Source organism: Quercus robur, chromosome 12, assembly GCF_932294415.1.
Source record: "Quercus robur chromosome 12, dhQueRobu3.1, whole genome shotgun sequence".
Taxonomy (NCBI): Eukaryota; Viridiplantae; Streptophyta; class Magnoliopsida; order Fagales; family Fagaceae; genus Quercus; species Quercus robur.
In genome coordinates, this window is record NC_065545.1 from 12,127,959 (window position 1) to 12,148,419 (window position 20,461).

Below are 20,461 nucleotides of genomic sequence, written 5' to 3' on the forward strand. Positions count from 1 at the left end.
GTGCAGAATGTAAGGTCTCCGACCTTGAAACCTTATAGGAAGCAAGAAATTTGGCCTTTAGTCGCATCCAGCGATACCAACAACAGATGACCAATGCCTACAACAAGGTTATGAAGGCTAGAACTTTTGTTAATGGGCAATTAGTTTTAAAGGCAGCGGATCATATGAGAAGGAACCTCTCTGCCCCCTCTAAATTTGCCCCAAATTGGCCAACTTCATCTCACCATCACGAATGATGCACAACAATGGTTTTGAGCCAATCAAGAATGAACCCAACATCAAACCTCATGGATTGCAACTCACTAAGTACGTCCATCCACTCAAGAACCTTATGCAAGTTGAAATTTTTGAAGGTGTGCGTTCTATGTCAAGCAAAACCGCAACAAGGGATTTGAACATCACCTTCCTCACTGCATTACTATATATGCACCTAGACATAAAATTTGGATGCTTTGACAACATCTTCTCCAACAACGGCAGACCTTCAGCAGGGACATCAAACCACTGAAATTTCACTGTGATTCCTGAAAATGTGTAGAAATCCTTGGCAGATTTGTTGTTCTCTCTCTCTCTTGATCGAACATCTCCATGAAATCTTGCACATTAACCCCTTGAAATGCGGCACTTGATGGCTCCCCTTCCACAACTGTCAGACAAGATTGGCGAAGTTAATGTATTTTTTTTTTTTTTTTTTTTTTTTTGGTTCCTTTTAAAAATAAATAAAAAATATTTAAAAAAAAAAAAACAAAGAGAGAGGAAGGGAAAAAAAGTTTTTTTTTTTTTTTTTCATCAGGCAAGCCCAACATAATAAGTCTTTAGATATGACTAAAGCATGGACAACAAAAGCCGTACCTGTGTTTTTTTTTGCTCTTGAGAGGATCAAGGTCAAATGTGGGCATGGAAGGTTCGGTTATAGTGTTTTCTCCGGCCCCACCAACAACTCCCTTAAGTGGCAGCAAGGGATCAGTAGCACTCCCTCCAATTACCCCACCATCAGCAACTTCCTCAAGAGGTACACTGGCTTCTCTTTCAACTACACTAGCATCAACAACACTGCTAGGTGTTGACGAAGGGTCAACGGCAACCCCAACCTCATCAATTTCCATAATTTCCACATGTACCATTGAAGAATCAGCAACATTACCTGTGATAGAAACACCGTCAGCCGCAACAGAAACATAGGAGGATAAAGAAGCAAGTAGCAAAAGGTTACCAGAATCCATGGTGGTGTCCATGAAATCACCTCCGCGATCTTTAGAGCGGGTTCTCTCAATGTCACTAGACTGATGAAGCAATTGACAGCAAAAAGAAGATATGTCAGTATGAAAAGATAAATAAGAAATAATAAAATGATAACAAAAGAAAAAGGGAAGAAAAGAAGAAGAGCTTAAAGGTTAAGGATTTACCTCTCTGAAGGAGCTCTCAACATCAAGTCTGGCAACTTTTGCCCTATGAGCAGTAGTTTTTCTCCTATATGTTCTCCCCTCAAGATCTGGGCTCAAGGAAGAAACAGCCTCAGTAGTCGGCGCTAATGGAAACTCGACAGCCTCTACCGGAGGGGGTGTGAGGGAAAGACTTGTATCCCGAACCGGAGAATCATACAACTCGATCACCGTAGACTTGGATTTATCTTTCTTACTGTTGCCAACATCATGTTCTACCCTAGACCTTGTCCTTCTAGAAACACTTCCAGCCGAAGGAGCTCCACTTCGAGCCCTTTTACTTGGTGTCCTACGCTCTTCTGTTTTGAGTTCAGGGGCTGCTACTATTTTATTTTGGCTCCTCCATTCTTCTGGAATGTTGTCACCATAGATGACCCAACCATCAAGGTCAGCATGCCATTTGGCGAAACTTATTTTCTACCTGGCTGCCTATGAACAAACAGCCCGAGTATTCGGAACCAAGCACCGGTTAGGAGGCATATCAACCCTTGGAGGGCCAATCGCCACCCTTTCGTGCTCTCGACTAGCAACAAAGGCGACCAAGTTGTTCATTACCCTCCGCCAGTAAATGCACATATTCCGAGTGACACAACCTTCCCTTCGCCTACATGGGATCAACACATCCACCTCCCTCTCACACCAATAATCCATGGCCAAATTATGAAGCAAGGCCTCATTGTCTCTCGAATATCATACTCCATATCATTAATTATAGGCACATCTTGGTCGAGCCCGAATTGGCGTGACACTCTATGAGGATTGTATTTCACAATGATAAAACCCCAACTATTGAGGCAAGGGATTGACAATGGGGAAGTAGTGAGCAAAAAATTCAAAACCTTGCTACCATCCCTTAAGTTGAACACTTGAGAATCAGGCCTAGCACACGGAAATGGCGAAGGAGAAAAAAAGCCCTCAACATGATAAGCGTAAGGCCTTCAAATAAAATTAGAAGCAGTGCCTAACGAACAAATTGATGGCAAATCCCATACCTTTAAAGCCATCCACTTCATCAATAAAGGAAGGCCATGCTCAAACCTTAAAAATCTCTCCTCACCATCAATAATTCCAATCGAAATCACTCTCTTAGTGTCACGAATTTCACTTACGCTCTTTCCCACATTAAGGTACATTTTTGAATGTTCCCAAACAAAAGCTTGCAACATCACTATGCTTACCCCGGTATCAACAATATGGTACGGAGAACCAGTTAATTCATTATAATGAAGTTGGTCTAATTTCGAGTGAAGGCAACCTAAAAATAAAGCACCTAATGGTAAGGACATACCTTGGGAAAGCTTTATGACGAGACGAAAGGTGAAGGGTTTGATGAACTGAGCAAGGTAGCAACTAAAGACGCACTTGCTCAACCACATTGCCAAAAATGTAGCTCTCCTAATCACATGACTACCAGATTTCTTAAATGCGAGAATCCATGAAGAAAACCTGGCCCTTTAACCAGTGAGCGATGCCGCACGACCCCCAAATGCCTTGTAAAGCCTCTCTTTGATTTTAGCCTCATCATCATCCAACTCCAAATCCATCGAATTCAACCTCCCCATGCTTGGCAGTAAGAATAACCTCTCTACATCTTCGAGGGTGACAGTAGTTTCGCCCCAAGAGAAAAAGAAAGTGTGGGTTTCCGAGCTCCAACGGTGAATCAAATACCGCAATGCAATAATATCCCTAAATACATGCCACCCTCAAGACATCAATACTGCTTCAAAAATGTTGGCATCACGAAGAGCCTAACAAAATTCTTCATTCTTAATTTCCTTATCAAGCCAATCGGACCAGTTATTGATCAATCCGCTGGGACACCAAAATTGGACTGGTAAAGGCAGAAGCTCCTTCCGTTGGAGGCGCAAATCCATAACCCTAGATGCCGAAGGTACCCATGCAATTTCAGGATTAGGAGCTTCACCCCTTATATTCCATTGACAAGGAGCATTAGACGCACTGATGTCAGTCAAAACCACAGGAAATAAGGGAGAAGAGCTGTACCATGGGTCTTGCAATGGTAGGAGTGATTTTCTCGCAATTTCAACATCGACGGCAATGAGCGCTTCCTCCTCTTCAGCCATGGACACGATTTGATGATAAAAGCCTCTCAATCACAGATGAAAGTGCCGAAGAAATGGCACAACAGAGGAAGAACAGAATGGGTCTTCCTCTCTTTCCACAAAACGTCAGAAAATATATAGATAAAGAGAAGTTCTTTTTTTCTCTCTTTCACTCCTCTCTGTTGCCGAAAATCAAGAAGGGAAGATATGGAGGAAGAAATTTTGTCTCTGTTTTCCCTTTTGATGGTGCCGAAACAAGGAAGAGGTAAAACCCTTCTCTCTCTCTTTTATTTTTTTCTAGTTTTTCTCTCTCTTTCAGTTTTTCTGTCTCTTGGACTTGACAAAATAATGGGAAAGGGCAACATTGACTCCTTGGGTTGCGCTGAGAAATGTGAAACCCAGCCTTGAAAAGACATGCTAGGGGGCTGCAGTTATTGAAGGTAGCAGTAATCACCCTGGTATTAAGGTTTTACAAGGGTTCACACATAACACCCCAAACGGTCACCATTTTTCAAAAATATGTGTATATATATGTAATAATAATAATAATAATAATAAATATATAATACTAATAATAATAATAATAATAATAGGGAGTTGATAACAATAAGGACAAATAACTAAATGACTAAGCAAACAATGTATACTCTTATATGAAATGTAGCAATGACAGATTGTTTTTTTTTTTTTTTCGAAATATATACACAAATATATGTATGTATGTATGTATACGCAAAATATACATATCTAAATAAATAAACGTATATATGTATAATAGCAATGATGACAGTAACAACAAAAGCACTCGCACGTGTAATCCAAATATTTTTCTTTTCAAAAAAGAAAAAAAAAATATATATATATATATATATATATTTATATTTAGTAAGAAATCGATCACACGTGACTCGAGGGGCTGAATGTTGGGGTACTTTTCTTTACACCTAATAACACCCATTTATTTTCCTTTCAAATGTATATTGGACATGCTTAAATATCTTTTCCAACTATCACTATGCTAGCCCACAACCTTTCTCCTTTCTACCACAAAATTAGGCTATGCTATAGGACCCAATACTTTCTCATAAAAAACCCGAATTATTTAGTAAAGCGAGATAAAATCTAATCTTTTCTAAAAGACCAAGAATATTTATGCTTGGCAAGGTTTGAAAAGTCCACGATTCAAATCCATGGCAAAACAACTTTATCAATGGAATTCAAGTCCATAACCAAAGCCCATGATTTAAACCCATAGTAATTTATTTATCCAAAAGCCCAATCCTCATTGGCAATATTTGAAGCCCAATTTTTCATTGGCAACATCAAAGCCCAATTTTCATTGGCAACATCAAAGCCCAATTCTCATTGACAATATCAAAAGCCTAGTTCCCGCTGGCAATATCAAAAGCTCAATCTTCATTGGCAATATCAAAAACCCAAGTTCCCACTGATGATATCCAAAGCCCATTTTTTCATTGACACTATTTTATCAAAAAACCCGAGATTATTAACACTTGGCAAAGAGAAAAGTATCATGGCATAATTATTGCTTAAGTATTACTATGGCAAAAAAACCATGGCAATCGTTTTATAAAAGCTCACAGGGAGTTATCTTGAAGAATATGTTCTCACATTATAACCCATGAAACACATGGTCATCACTTGCATCACAACATCCATAATATATATCTCCAACGCTCATGGAAAATGCTCGATCCCACAAGCTTATCGTTTAAATTATGATGCGACTATTAGAAGCCATGAACGTCGTTTATGATATGGAATCCATCATAGTAAAGGTTATTTTCGAAGGTACTTTTGAAAACTTATCATATTGTTTCAAACATTACAATTAATTGCCCAAAAGACCCATTGCAAGTATCTATAAAAACCCAAAGAATATATACTAATAAAAGTCCATGAGGGAGGAAAGCCCATGGCAACATGTGTTGTTGATTTTGTAGGGTGCACACAACCCGACCCAAAGGAACCAGCCCAAGTGAACAGGCCCAATCTAAGAAATCCCAGCAAAAAGCAAAGGAAAAAAAGTAGGCAAAACAGCCCTTGTTCATCCCTAACCAAAGCACAACAAGAGAACCAAGTCCTTAAAGATGAACTAGAGGTTGTCCCATTGACTTTTGGTCACTCTCTACCTGACGTGAACAATACCCGAGGCTTGTAACATCAGCTGAAGTCTAAAGGGTGATGGAACTCTATCATCTTTTTCAAGACTACACCTCCAACGGAAGGGGAGCTGAAACCAAATTATTTAAACTCTAGCAAATTGATGCTATAAATGTTAAAAACGTTTAAGACGTGATTCATGTGCCAAGCCCATGAATCCTAAAGGGGAAAAAATTGGGAACATGTGGTTTGGAGGGCATAAAGGGACCTCCAACAGAACCCCCTGAAGTAGGCTTAGAACTTGACACCTGGCTTGGGTTGTTGAATCTTACTTCTTGGGAGTCTAAATCTCAGTTGCAGCTTTATGATTTGCTCTTGATACACACCCCAATCACATTGATTAAGCTCAGCCCCAAAAATCCTGACATTTAATGCAAAATCCCATCATTACCCAAAGAAGCAAAGTAGCCCATAAAGCAAACCTTCTACTTCTGACCAAAAATCCCAGGAAGATTAACCCTGGTTCTCCACCTCTGATTAACCCTACGTTTTTTGGACTCATGTTAATTAATGCTTCCCTAAAGCTCCAGTATAAAAAGATAAGCATCTCAGCCCCACAGGGACAACTACTCCCTCTGAAACCACTGGTTTATTTGCCATTTTGCTAGTAGTTTAGCTCTCTTTAAGCTCATTACTCATCCCTTTCAGCCCACGTTCATATAACCTCAGACATTCTTTCCTCACTTTTACACAAACACAGCTCATAAATGCCTCTCACTACTCACAAAAAGCCTTAATCTCAGAGTTAATCTCATCTCACTCACTAAAACAACCCATACTGTCTCATTCATGCCTTATGAACACACACCCACCAAAATTTTAGTTTAATACTTGCTATACTGAGCTGGGATCCCTCTCTCCCTTCACACCATGCCAATTAATCATTTCCCTCTTCCCATGGATTCTTTAATTTTTACTTTTTATTTTACGGTTGAAGGGTATAATGTATATATAACAATCGAACTTTTCCCTCACATTGATGTAATGATGGCTGAAAGTACAATGAACTCCCCTGACCAAGACATGCAAGGACCCCCAGGAGTTAACACATTCCTAAATTTATTTAATCGTTGACCATTGAACCGTTTAAATTTGTTTTTCTGGACTAAGTGAAATTTTACCCTTACCGCTGGAGATTTTATTTCACTTGAACTATCAGACCGGGACCACTAATGTACTAATTAAGTATTGTAACGTGTTTTTTCATTGGGCTTTTTGTTGTTGTTTTGTCAAGTGCAACCTTAGTTTTTTGCTTAGATAGACTTTGTCATCACACCGAAAGCCTTTGGGTACCATCTCAAGAGCCCATAGTCGAGTTTCGGCTTGGCTTCCCAACATCTTAGATAGAGGCATCAATATCCCCCTCGACACATTGTAAAATAACCCTAACTACCACACACATTAACTTGAAATACTAAAATTTTGGATAAATTTATAATTGATTTTTAGTCATGACATGTAAATTCAAAATGAAAATTAAGTTACCAACCACTATGAATGCCAATAGGATATAACAACATAGAAAATAACACAATTTTTTAAGCAAATACATATTGTCAATAACTATATTAGAAAAACTTAATTATAAAATAAGAACTATAAAAAAAAATTAGACAATAACTCCATGACTGTTAAGTACATATAGTGATATAGAGCACTTATCACCCAAATAAATAAAAATAGTAAATATATATATATATATATATAATTTAATGAAATAAAAATCACAATCCAAAAATTATTATTCTAAAGTAATTTTAATGGACTTAAGTGAACTAAAATGGACCGAAGTGGACTGAATAGGCCTAATGGACCTAATAGACTGAAAGGACCAAAATCGACCGCAGTGGAGTGAAATGGACTGAGCTTTATTGAAGTGGGCCCAAATAAACTGAACTGGACCATAATGAACCAAATTAGACCAAATAAGTTGACTGAAGTGGGCCGAAATTGACTGAAGGGACGAAGTGGGCCGAAATTAAGAATATTTATTAAGAATCATGCTATGGACACAACTTCCACCACAACTTTTGCTACAATTTACTCACATGACAAGTTGTAAATAGTAAAATAAAAATGATAAGTTTATAATTCCACCACTTATAACTTGTCTTGTGAGCAAATTGCAGAAGTTACCGTGGGAGTGGACCAGGGAGCATTACTCTATTTATAAAGGTTTTTCAACTAAAAAAAGTTACTAGTATAAAAAATATTTATTGTCATTTCAAATATACATACACTCCACTCGCACAGTCGCACCCATAACTGTCCCTTCGTCCTTCCCTCTCAAATTCTCATCCATTCCCGCCCATAATTCCCAAATCGCTCTCTCTCTCTCTCTCTCTCTCTCTCTCTCTCTCAAAGCAAAGCAATGGCGGCCTCACCATCTCACTACGATGTTCAACTCCTTCCTGCTCCGGAACCTGAATCTCAGCTCTCATCCCTCGTCTACGGTCAGTCTCTTCTCTCTCTCTCTCTCTCCATCTTTGTTACATTCTTCGATCTGGGAAAATCTATTCTCACTGCATCTGTTTACGTTAACTATCTCTATTGTACGTTTTTTTCAAAATTTTCGTAATGTACTCGATTAATCGCTGTGAAATATGTGATTAATGTAAGAATTCGATTCTTTCTCCAAAAAAAAGTGAGAATTCGATTTCTAATTCTCCGAATTTTGTAATTTCATTTGTGTGATTTACTCCGACCTTTTAGGCCTCGTTTGGAAGTACCTTTTTTTTTTATTGCTTTTGAAAGCATAACAAAGCAGATGTGGATTTCAGTTCTGCTCAGGAAAAAGAAACAAAAATGCTTTCAAAATCGCCAAATAGTTTTTTAATTCACTGAAGCTAACTCTGGCTCACATTTTTCCTGTATTTTATGTGCATTTTGTTCATATTTGGAAAATGAGAGTTATCACACCAAGAATATTAAAGATCCTGCCAATTTTACATTAATGCTTGATAAATTAGTGTTGTTTTAAAGCTGAAACTAATTTAAACTAAGCATAATCTTCTGTATATCTAACTTTTACAACGTTTTTACCAAACTATTATTTTACTCATCGGATTCTTATTGATTTGGTGAACCTGAGGGGTTGTACCTTGTTGGATTCAAGGGAATCGAGGCTATTTTTGTTTGAGAAATAGTTGATCATGTCACATTTTGGAAGATTCTCTTTTTCAATGAATGGAATTTACACTAGTTTATATGATAAATGACGAAACGTATTATAATAGTTTGGAATTAATCAAACCTCTAAGTTACATCGTCAATTTGCTCTCATTTTAATGACAATATAAGATTCCTAGAATTTTCTTAATACCTTGTGTTTCTTTTAACGAATGCAGATTTGTCACAACAACTCCAAGGGGCAATGGAGAACATGCTTAAAATGATTAAGTGAGTTCATAATTAGTACCATAAAATTTTAGAAATATTGCTTCTCGTCACTTCAATGCACACTTTTTCAAGCCAATTACTCACTTTACTTATCACCACTTTCATATTCTTTGACAATGACTATGCTAATGTTGACACAACAAAAAAAGTTTATTCATATAGTTTCTACAGGTATAATTTTATCACATTTTGTATTTTCCCACCTCACTTCCTTTGCTTCTTATTTGCTAACTATGTATAACATTTTTTGTGGTCTCCTTTATTGCATGCAAAACAAACCCAAAGCTTCTTCTTCTTCTCCAGGTTTTGTTTGGTCATTTGTTGTTAATATCTGACCATTTTGTAGTCTCTCTCACGCGCACACACACGCTATATCTTTGCCCTTTTGGTTACCCAGAAAGCAGTTTACTCAATGAAGGATTGGATTTGTTAATTCTATACTAGTATACTATTACTTTTTGTTATTAACTATATGCTGAAAATTTGTCATCTCTACTTGTTTTTTCCTTGACAAACTCCCTGCAGTGAAGTTGATCAAAACTCTGCTGGAATAATGGAAGAGATAGAGAAGTGCAAAGATTCTGCTCTTGAGAGGAAGAGAATTTTGGAGGAAGAGAAGCAGCGATTTCAGAAAGCTGCTTACACTGTCTTAGGCATGCTTGACAACAGAGATTAGAAACTGTAAGCTCTACTATTTTTACACTGGTAGCCCTTTGTGCCTTAACGGAATATATGATTTTCATAAATACCATGAGTTCCATGACACATGTTTATACATAAGAGGTTATTCTCACCACATTTCATGCTTAACGTCCATTTTTCCCCTTGTTATCTATTATGACTCTATCATGCGCAAAAATACTTGGAAGATGGTTGAAATCATCACTTGCTCATAGCAAAGGATTATCTACATTGACATTTGGTTAAATATAATCTTGGTCTTCAAAAGATAAACAAGTGATCATTTTCTCTTAAAGCACTCAATTCTTCCACTTCTGATCCATCAGCCATGAGAATTGTACTTCCCCTTTTGCCAAATTTTTTCTCTGCATTGACAGAATTTGAGACAGTTTCAATGTAATACATCATTATGGGGATTCCTCCCTCAATTATACATACAAAAATTGCATCAATAAATTGACATAGAGCAAGGGTTGAAAAGTTAAATTTTGCTGGGAATGATTTGTACTCCCATTTTATGAGTAACTTGTATCAGTGTAATAACTTTTGCTGTCTAAATAATTCGGCCACATATTAAATCAGTAAACCAGTAGGCCTTCCATAATAGACTCTCGAGATCTCGTTAATTTAATTTTATGTGGCAATTCCTCTAGTTTTTTGGTGAAACATTTAAGGTGTAATTTGGATTTGTGTTCTTTTTGTTAAGGATATTTCATATTATCTAGTAATGGTTAAGCCCTTTAGTCCTTTAGCATGTCTTCCAGAACTATTCTGGAAAAAAAAAAAAAAATAGCATTTGAGCATCTTTTGGAGGTATGCATGCCAATGAGTTATGGCTCCGACAGCACTTCCTCCTCTCATGAGTGTGGGTGGAAGGTAATGGCATGGGTTCAAACGCTGCCGGCATGCATAACTTACCAATAAATGGAATTTTTTGGAGGTATGCATCTCAAACATGGTAATACCTGCTAATCTGAAAAGATCTTCTACTGATTCAGGCAGATTTATAAGCTTTCCCATCATGTCGTCTTTCATTGCATTTTCATTTGGAGGATGTCCATGGACTATCACCCTTATAGGAAATGTGCTTGATACTGTTTTAGAAGTTTCTTGTGCTTCTGAAAAAAATAGCTCAAATCATACTAAAGTTGACAAATTGCTAGATGTTCTTATATTACCATTTATTTAAGAAAAATATATAACCATATTGGATTGAAACTTTGTGGGGTTCATAGGGTACCATATGGTCGCATCCCCCCACCACCACCACCAAAAACAGGAATGAGCTTCAAGTTACCTAATGCATTTGGATTTTCTTGATTACTCAATTGTTCAAGATTTTCATTGCCCTCATTTGGTGCTGTATGCTGCAAAGAACATGCAGGGATTATCATTAGCTACTATTTGAGAACTTGCATTCCTTAAATTTATGATAAGGTCAGGTAAATGATTGGACATTTTGGGAAATATTTGTCATATGAATGAGAAGAAGATCAGAAGATGACAAGTTTGTGAATATCTAGGATCTCGTTGTACACATATTGTGTCTGTGTGCCGTAAAAATTTTCTTATCTGTCTGAAATATGTTTTCAAGTAGGCATGCATGGAACCAAGGTTCATAAGTTTGTTCAACCTAAGGGTTTCCTTTTTCCCCTCATTGCAACCTTCCTTTGCTCTCTTACTTTTTCTATGGAAATATTCCCAGCAAAGGGTTAAAATGATATAATTTTCATAAAGATTTTACCTGGTCTATCTTCTTTTTTAGAGGAAAAAACTTTTCTGCAAACTGGAAATGCCATTGTGTTATACTAGAAGAAGAGATATATATCTCTTGATATTTGACTCTCTATACGTACATAAATAATTCACTCAAATCATTATCCAATGTTTGCAGACATGTGAATATGTATGTAGAAAAGTGATCATGTGGACTGTGTGGGCTTATCTGTATTGGACAAGATGAGTAGTAGTTCATATGTCATATGGGCATGTATTAAATATCTTGAGCACTTTCAAACTATATTACATATTTCAAACAAAATATCAAACTATCATGTTCTATTGGAAAAATCGTTTTAGGATGTATTGGGGTAGCGTTATTTGGAATACCATTCCATTTTATCTCATGTGGTGTATTTGAATGGAGAAAAATGATTGGACTTCAAAAGGAAATGTGCTCACAGTGATTGAATTGAAGTCTTTATTTCTCAGTTCTTTTTTTAATTGGACAAGAGCCACAAGGGCTTTTCCTCCACTATTTTACTTGGGAGTTTTTGGATCTTTGTAATCTTAGATCCTAGGCAAGATATATTCCTAGGAAATTATCAATTTCTACCTGAATGGTGAAGATATATACCTCTGTTGTCATGTCACCCAGCAATTCTGTTAGATATGGTATTTCCTGTAGCACCTCTTTTTTCAAACCCCCCAAATTCTGAGTGAAAGTATCAGTATAAACAAATACATATGATATCAGAGTGAGTTATAAAAATCTCAAGAAGGAAAGAAACAATAAATTTTTTAGCTACTAGCTATGTTTTGAATACAAAAGTCATGGTTGGTTGAAAATGATATTTTTCCAGCTCATAATATCCATACAAGAAGAAGGTCTTGCTTTATTTTCTTATCAAACCACGATGGTTTTTGTGCTGTGTCAAAATCAAAGTATCATTACATGTGCTTGTTTAAAAGTTGTTTCAACTTCGTTAGGCCCAATGTGGGCATTTTCCAGTGAGAAGTAACTTTCATTATAACTTCTTTTGTGATGTTTAATCTCTTTTAATTTCTTCATAAAATTCTAAGTCAGATTAAAGCTAAGAATAGAAGAGATCACAATTTTCCAAACCTGAATGAAGTTTGAGATAATTTTCTTTCCATCTTCATTATGTGGCTGCACCAATTGCTTGAAATCATGATGACTGATTCTAATGACCTGAGACAGCCTCCTAGTTCGCACTGTAAACGGTTGTGGGATGTTGAAAATTACCCCAATTTCTCCTGCCATGTCTGCCGATCCTAGTATTGACAAAAACTGAAAAACTCATATGAGTTTGGTAAATAACATAAAAAATGTGTTATGCCTTGCAATAGGCATGGCAGAATCTCCCCTGCAACATGTTTTCCTTCTTTATTTATGATATGAGGGGAGGGCAGGCTTTTCTTTTCTTTTTTCTGGGGGGGATGGGGATGATCATTAGGGAACTCACTGCTGTATTTGTATTACTGCTATATGATAATTTATATATTTTTTTATGCTCAATCTTATGCCTGTACAATGTTGATATTTGAGATGAAACTCTTCTACAAGTTATGGAAATAATTCACAGTTAATTATTGAACCTTTTGTTAATTTTCCATTGCAGGTTGTTGTTGGAAGTGTATAGAAGAGAAAAACCGGTCTGTTTTGTTGAGAAAGTATGGACTTTCATTTTATTTTGGCTGGATACATCTTCTTGTAGATACAGTCTGAGCTATCAGCAATCTGTCAAATGCTATGTTTTGCAAGTTTTGATTCACCCTTTGCTTCAAGTGCAGAACAGATCTCATGATGGTGATTTCCAAAATTCTTGGTTTGTGCAAAGTAAACATGTGACTTCCTCTTTACTTTTCTAAATATTCTTTGGTTCACTATGATGTCATATGAATGAATTTACTGCTATATGTAATGATTAGAATGTACAGGTGGTAGAATTTCCAGGAAAATTATTTTTGTCTTGCTCTACATCTACACATATTAAACTGTGAATCTGTTACCATCTTGGTTGTCTTTCTTTTTTTATACAATTCTTGTTCTCTAAGCTATGTATGTTGGACTGCAATGATGGTTTTGAATCATAGTCCTAAACTATGCAGGAGTATCTATATTCACCACCACCAATGTATTAAAGTTTACAAATTTAGAGTTCCCACATTGTGATCGTAGTGTTATTGCCATCTTTTTCAGTACTAACTACTAATACTAATACTAATACAACAGCCATCGTCTTCCATTTTTCACTGATTTATGTTGATTTCTTAAACGTTGTCTTTTCTTTCCCCTTGGTTGTTAACCCACAACCTCCCCCATCACCTTGCTCTAACAAGGGATAGGAGGTGTCATCTGCTGACAATTTTTTTCCACTTGAAAACTTATTATAGAAGTACAACTATTTATTTTCCAAGTCAGTTTCAATACTCTTACCTCCCCACTATCTTCTGGATTCGTTAAATAGAAGTAGGAATAACAGTGTGAGTAGTAAATCGGGATTTTATTTAATGTAGAGTTGCTCATGCATACCTGCTCCATTCCATTCTTGTGTGTCAGCATGTCCTGCAGTTTCAGATACAATTCGGATTTTGTATATGAGATTGCATAGAATGAGAATGCAGGAAGACGAGATAGGGAGAGAGAGATGATATACCACTGCTCCTGATACTAAGATGTAGAAATCTGTTGGTATTTCATTTTGTAAGATAATATCCACTTTAGGTGGGAAATATTCTGCTTTCATCTCTGACACCTGTGAGAAGAAAAGCTATCAGATACTGCTGAAATTACAACTTTGAAGAAGTAATTACTTTTTCTACATAGTACTGCAATTTTGTATCAATGATGGCAGTACTTCCAATTCTATGATTTTACTATAAGAGGCTGTGGACATATGGTATGGTCATAACCAAGCTTCAATGTTATGTAGTATTCATGCTAACATCTTTGATTTACGTCCTGTCTTTTCCTATTGATAAGTCATTTTCAGTAAGACTATTATTACTTCTAAAGGTATTATTAATGATATTATTAATCAACATGGCACAATAAACTCCAAAAAATTTACCAACTGTATAATGAGGTCGTCTGAGACTCCATTGAATAGGTACACATTTTCAACAGTTCTGCGGAAAAGATGCTGGGCAATGCTGGATCTTATTGCCTTGGGCAGGTCCCCTAGCACTTCTTCCTGCTTTAGCTCCGCTGTCTTGAATTTTAGTTGCATGTGTGCCAGCATTTGCTCTCTCAGATTTTCTGGGAGTCTACTCTTGCTTGCATATTGCAATAACTCATTGATGGCATCTCTCTGTGAAGCAACAGTATAAGTTTAAAATATGTCAAATAGTTTGTTTTGCTTAGATCAAAATGCATATATGGGGTGGCACTATTTGGAAAATTGAGCATTCCAGTCCGTTTTACAAAACAAGATGTGGTAAGAGTTTTGCTTAACCCGTTTGGCTTATTTCCATGGGAATAGTCTGAGCCTCTGAGGTGTGTGCATGTTTAGGTTATTGTTTTTAGAAGTTTATAATGATTTGATATTCATATGGACAGACATGTATGAGCAGTGCTTCTAAAAGTTGTTATCAATTCTTTTGGTCTAGTGAATGCAAGTTATAAATTCATTTTCATTTCTGGTTAAAGTTAGTAGACGTGTGTTTGGATGTGCACTTTGCTGATTTGCTGTAAATTGGTTAAAATAAAATTAATAATTATAAAAGAAGAAGAAAATAATCTACTTTAAACAGGGCAGGGTAGACTCTACCATGGCAAACGTTCGGGCAGCACTGTGGACGATGAGATTTGTCATATTGCCAATCAGATAAGCTGTGAGGCCTATGTTGAATAGCATGTAAAACATATTAAAAATCTTCTCCGCTGTATTCACTGCATGAAGGTCTCCATAGCCAACTGTGCTGAGGGTGACAAGGGACCAGTACATGGAATAGGTGTAGCCCACCCAGATGCTCTTTTGTTCAAAATCCTGGACCTCTGTTCCAATCCATGTATTCTTTAATGATTGATGATGGATGGCAAGCCAGTAATAGAAGCACCCAGCAGAGTGCACTGCGAATAGTGTTACCTGTAATAAATTATTTAAAATTCTTAATGAAGTATTAAGAAGTTTTTTCCTTCCAGTGAAGTATGCATAATTAAGAAAAAAGATGGGAGCAATAATTTAAAACGAATGCTTACACATATCAGCTTACAGTATCTTGTCCAAAAGTAGCTAAAACGTGTATCTTTCTCTAGCCTGGAAAAAGATATAAAAGTGCTTTATCAGATAAAAAGTTGCTCTTGTTGCTTGATGTTTTATTAATAGAGATTGTCAATTTGTGTCCATGGAAACAGTAAGAGAGTAATGTACCTTGTGAAGAGTTCACTGACACGCCGAAGTCGCCAGAGGCGAAGCATGTTGAGGAAGCCAAAGAACTCACCATAATGCATTCTGCCGGTGAAGATTCTGTATAGTAACGGAAAGGGCAGGGTTGAGGCTATGTCCATGGGGAGCCATAATTTTCTGACGTATCTGATCAAGAGGAAACAAATCTTGTAAAGTAACTAACTAATAAGAAGTGTTCTACCAAAAAAAAACTAATAAGTGGAAATATTTATCTTGTTAGCTATTTGCTGTGGGCTTGTATGGCTGCCCTCAATGAAAAGGTCAAATTGATTTTGTTAGTTTACTCATTTGCATATTGAGGTCAAATTGATTCTAGTTAGTTTACTCATTTGCATGTACTAACAATGACGTGGGATTTCATTTTTGTTCTTCGGAGGAATATAAATTTTTTGTCTCATAATATGGCCCGATGGTCTATCTTTTGTGATTGGGATGGGTCTATCTCTATCTCCTCTCTTCCTTCTTGAGTGCTAGATAGCCTAGATTTAAAAGTTGGAGATAATTTAGAGCCCTTCTCTTTTTTTCTTTATTATATACTTTTTTATCATTTAAAAAAAAAAAAAAAATTGATGTGGGAGTGGTTTGGCTAGAATTAACATTTTTTTTTATAACTATTACTAAGAATACAGAACTTCTAAAATTATTTGACAAAATTCAATACTTTTTATAAATCATGACTTGAAGTTTCAATAATATTTCAATCTCACTACATAATGCTTATAATTTGGTATGATAATAAATGTAATTAGTGCTGTATAAACATAATAAATCAATTTTTTGATTTTTTTTTTTCAATATGTTTAAAAATTAACATCAATTTTTAAGGTTTATGATGTAAAAATTGTATTAGGAATAAATAAATTTAATAATAAATTCTTAGTAGTTTGGATTGGAGCTTATTCTTATGTTAATTATCAGAACACCAAAAATCACTTAGGAGAGTAGCAGGGTACCTTAGGGCGATCTTCTTGTGATCATCTACAAGGAGATAAGTTGACTTATCCAAGTAAGCCACAAAGAAATTTATGACTATATCAGTGGCAAAGAAAGCATCTACGACTAAATCCACGGGCATGAGTGAGCCAGTTGCGACTTTTCTGAAAGCTAGCTCAAAAGGTGATGCCCATGCTGAGTATATGACTAACACCACCAAAAATGTCTGCCACCACCTGCATGATATGATATCACACTACAATTAATTAAATTATCCCTTTACAAAATTATGACTAAACATGAGTTGAGTTGGAACTTGGAACTTGGGGTTGGCTTGGAAATTAATGGTCCATTAATTTATGTAGTTTTCTGTCAAAAAACTGTGGGGGTAAAATGGAACTCAAAACTCTAGTAAGTCGAGAAAGTATCTTATGCATTTGAAAAATGTATCCTCCCTCTCATAAATCATAATATATGGATCTGATTCCATTGATACATTCTAATACTGCCACTTTCACGAAATCATAGAGTGTCTCACTTCTTGTGAGGTCTTGGGTTTGAGACTTGAGTTCATCCTATGCACAAGTTCTTGCTGGTAGAATTGCTTGTGCATCTGATTAAGCTTTCCAGAAAGAGCATGCAGGTATCTGGTTGTTAGAATAGTAAGGCCCCAATTTTGAATAGCCTGTGTACTGTTGGTTTTTCTATAGTTGCATACTTGCATTGCATTACTAGGTATTTATTACATCTATATACCAGTTCTGCTACAACTACCCAAAATTTCACAGAAGTTTTCACGCCCACTCTCACCTAAAATTGTAACTCACCTCATTTACCCAACACAACACACACAAAAAAAGAGGGTGTCAATTAATTTTCTGTGCCCTTGGACTTACTGATGATGATATAGAGTCTATACTTGTATAGTTGTATAATACTACTCATATATATGTCATATTCAATGCGCACTCTTTATTTTATAGTTTAAACAAGTCAATACTATTACAGTTTCTGTAATTTCTTCTTCTCTGTCACTCTTTGATCTTTCTTTTCTATTCCAACACCAGTTATCATCAGTTTCTTTGTTTTTCCCTTATATATTACATAAACTAGATCCAACAAAACAGAAGGCGTCGTTACTGGACTCTGAAGTCTTGGCTATTTTAACTCTAAAAAGCAATTTCCTTAAAGGATTATTATTACCTAGAAACCTTTTTATACTGGCTTTAAATTTCTGATGTTTTTCTTAGTTTAAGCAAGTCTAACACCGCCCACCACATTATAGGGAACTTGTACTGGAAATTCTGTCTTTCTCTATGTCTCTTTTGCAACACTAAGCGACAAAGTCTTTGTTTTCAAGATAACAAACATGATGCAAATAATTCTAGACTGGAGTTTTCTCCTCCCTTCCACAAAACTCAAAAATAAACACAATAATTCAAGAAAGAACCATTACTATACTACAGACATTGAAATTTGAAAATGAAAACACCATCCTAATCCTATGCACTTCTTTTCTTTTCTTTTCTTTTTTTTTCTTTTTTTTTTTTATTATATAAATTTGCACCAAAGAAGAGAAACTTCTTGGGGTAGTAGTGAAAGAAAATCAAAAAACAGAAGAAGGCAAAATCACCTGTATCTACGATCGTAGGGAGCAATAACATATTTCTTGAGCTGCAAGTATCCTTCATCCACGACTGTTCCAAAAGCTGGTAACAGGCTGCTAGACAGTGAGTTCAAATTCTTGCTTTCATGACTACTTGAGTGCCTACGGAATTGCAAAGGTGGTACAGGAGGCCTTGTTTCTGATGACATCCTTAGACTCTTCACCGTAGTTTTTCTACAATTCGCGCGCACACAAACACAAAAACTCACTCTGTGAGAGAGAGAGAGAGAGAGAGAGAATGTTCTTGTTTTCTTAGGCCTTGTTAAGTATTAGAATGCCATAGCTTCTTGTCTGTCGAAGTCTTTGAGCTCATTAGAATAATATAGGGAAGGTGGCAAACAGCTTTCATAGTTACATATTATAATTATTTGGTGTGGTATATTTAATTATTCTGACTTCTGTGCAGTGATAATTTAATTTAATGGAGTTAGAATATTAATCATAGATAGACTAAGATACTATAGATAGACTGCCAAATCTCAAAGCCAGAAAACGCTTTTTTTATTTTTTATTTTATTTTTAAGAATATGTCAGAAACACTTCATATACAGGTTTTAGCACACGTTATAACCATCCGATTATCAGATTTTCACTACTATTCTCGTGATGCACATATATGTTATAAGTTCATTATAAAAATTTTAATAATAAATTATTTCTATTGCTCATATAATACTCATTATATGTTATAATATTTTGAGAATTATTTTTTATTGTTTACACCTCATTGAAAAAAAAATGTAAATTGTTATAATTAATATATATAGATAAGAATACAACTATTTTTCTTTAGTGAATTGATAGATATTTAATTATTTCTGCTAAGCAAAGGACACAATTTTATTAATTATTCAGTGTGTATGTTCTTAAATATGTTTTTCACCATTTGGTTTGATTATATTTCCATTGTTGTCAAAGTAACTAAATTTGGAAATATCATGAGATGTCAATTGAGATACAAGTCTCTTGAGCAAAAATACCATAAATCCCAATCAAATTTTTCCCAAATAATTTTTTTAAATTGATTATAAAAATTCCTTTTACAAATAACTAGTGAACCGCCTATATAATTTTTTTTTTTTTTTTTTTTGAGAAACACCGCCTATATAATTAATAAATAGAAATAAATGCATTTTTATTCCCATTAAACTCTTTTTAATAACATAGCATAAGTTTAGGCTACAACAACTTTGGTGCAAATTATATCTTATGTAAATTTTTTGAAAAATCCATTATTGAACATTTTATATATATCCTCCTTACTTCCAAAATTCAAGACAATCAAAGATTAATAGATATCTCATCTACAAAATGTTTAAATTTCAATTTTTTTTTTAAATTTTAAAATTATGCATAAAAAATGAGTTTATGGGTCAAATAATAAATAAGATCTTTCCTGATATGAAATCTGGCTTATGTTAGAGAACATGTAACCTTATGATGAAATTTTCAAAAATTATTCAATCAAAATTTCTAAGGTTGTGTAATTAATAATAAGTAAGAGTTATATCATGTGTAACTTAATTCTAACACACACACACATACGCACAAGTAAGAGTTATACTAGTTAGTAATAAGACGTGCATGTAATGCAGAGGAAAGTTTAATATAATACGATTTTTTATAATAGGAATTGTAAGGATTCAATTTATAACGATCCCAAACTGGTATTGGGTTCGTACGTTAAATGCCCAAACAATAAAATTTGTAGAGCGTGGGTATCCAAGAACTAGGTTAACTCTAAAAGAAAAAAGATTAAACCTCACGTTTATAGATAGATTAATACAGATATAACGATCAAATTATCCTTAAAACAAGTTCAGTTCTTTGGTTCATAAGGTTTTCTTCTGAGTATTCTTTGTTTTTGGTATCCCCATCTCTCTTCCTTAATGATTTCTTTCATGTTATATACTGCCCTCTTGATATCATCTTCACCACACA

General features: G+C 35.3%; 2 protein-coding genes across 2 annotated transcripts; one reads left to right on the forward strand and one right to left on the reverse strand.

Moving 5' to 3' along the window:
* The first annotated feature begins 7,931 nt into the window (after positions 1 to 7,931).
* Positions 7,932 to 13,552, forward strand: LOC126709262 (uncharacterized). Its single transcript, XM_050409415.1, has 4 exons — positions 7,932 to 8,142; positions 9,037 to 9,088; positions 9,614 to 9,769; positions 13,132 to 13,552. Exons 1-3 carry the CDS (start codon positions 8,061 to 8,063, stop codon positions 9,762 to 9,764), a joined length of 285 nt encoding a protein of 94 aa, XP_050265372.1. The 5' UTR covers positions 7,932 to 8,060; the 3' UTR covers positions 9,765 to 9,769; positions 13,132 to 13,552.
* On the reverse strand, positions 9,809 to 18,810 carry LOC126709261 (potassium channel KAT3). The gene is made up of 13 exons (XM_050409414.1): positions 18,488 to 18,810; positions 16,875 to 17,090; positions 15,886 to 16,047; positions 15,714 to 15,771; positions 15,283 to 15,600; positions 14,584 to 14,823; positions 14,170 to 14,268; positions 14,046 to 14,078; positions 12,615 to 12,800; positions 12,126 to 12,203; positions 11,067 to 11,136; positions 10,735 to 10,887; positions 9,809 to 10,134 (listed from the first exon to the last, which is right to left on the reverse strand). Exons 1-13 carry the CDS (start codon positions 18,667 to 18,669, stop codon positions 10,031 to 10,033), a joined length of 1,899 nt encoding a protein of 632 aa, XP_050265371.1. The 5' UTR covers positions 18,670 to 18,810; the 3' UTR covers positions 9,809 to 10,030.
* Positions 18,811 to 20,461: the final 1,651 nt, after the last annotated feature.

What these genes read in the sequence shown, in the direction of transcription:
- LOC126709262 (XM_050409415.1), top strand. Translation starts at nt 8,061, where the DNA reads ATGGCGGCCTCACCATCTCACTACGATGTTCAACTCCTTCCTGCTCCG. An exon ending in GCTCTCATCCCTCGTCTACG is followed by an intron (nt 8,143 to 9,036) that starts GTCAGTCTCTTC and finishes TAACGAATGCAG; the next exon opens with ATTTGTCACAACAACTCCAA. An exon ending in AACATGCTTAAAATGATTAA is followed by an intron (nt 9,089 to 9,613) that starts GTGAGTTCATAA and finishes AACTCCCTGCAG; the next exon opens with TGAAGTTGATCAAAACTCTG.
- LOC126709261 (XM_050409414.1), bottom strand. Translation starts at nt 18,669, where the DNA reads ATGTCATCAGAAACAAGGCCTCCTGTACCACCTTTGCAATTCCGTAGG. An exon ending in CTGCCCGAACGTTTGCCATG is followed by an intron (nt 14,824 to 15,282) that starts GTAGAGTCTACC and finishes GTTGCTTCACAG; the next exon opens with AGAGATGCCATCAATGAGTT. An exon ending in ACAAGAATGGAATGGAGCAG is followed by an intron (nt 12,801 to 14,045) that starts GTATGCATGAGC and finishes TGAGTTTTTCAG; the next exon opens with TTTTTGTCAATACTAGGATC.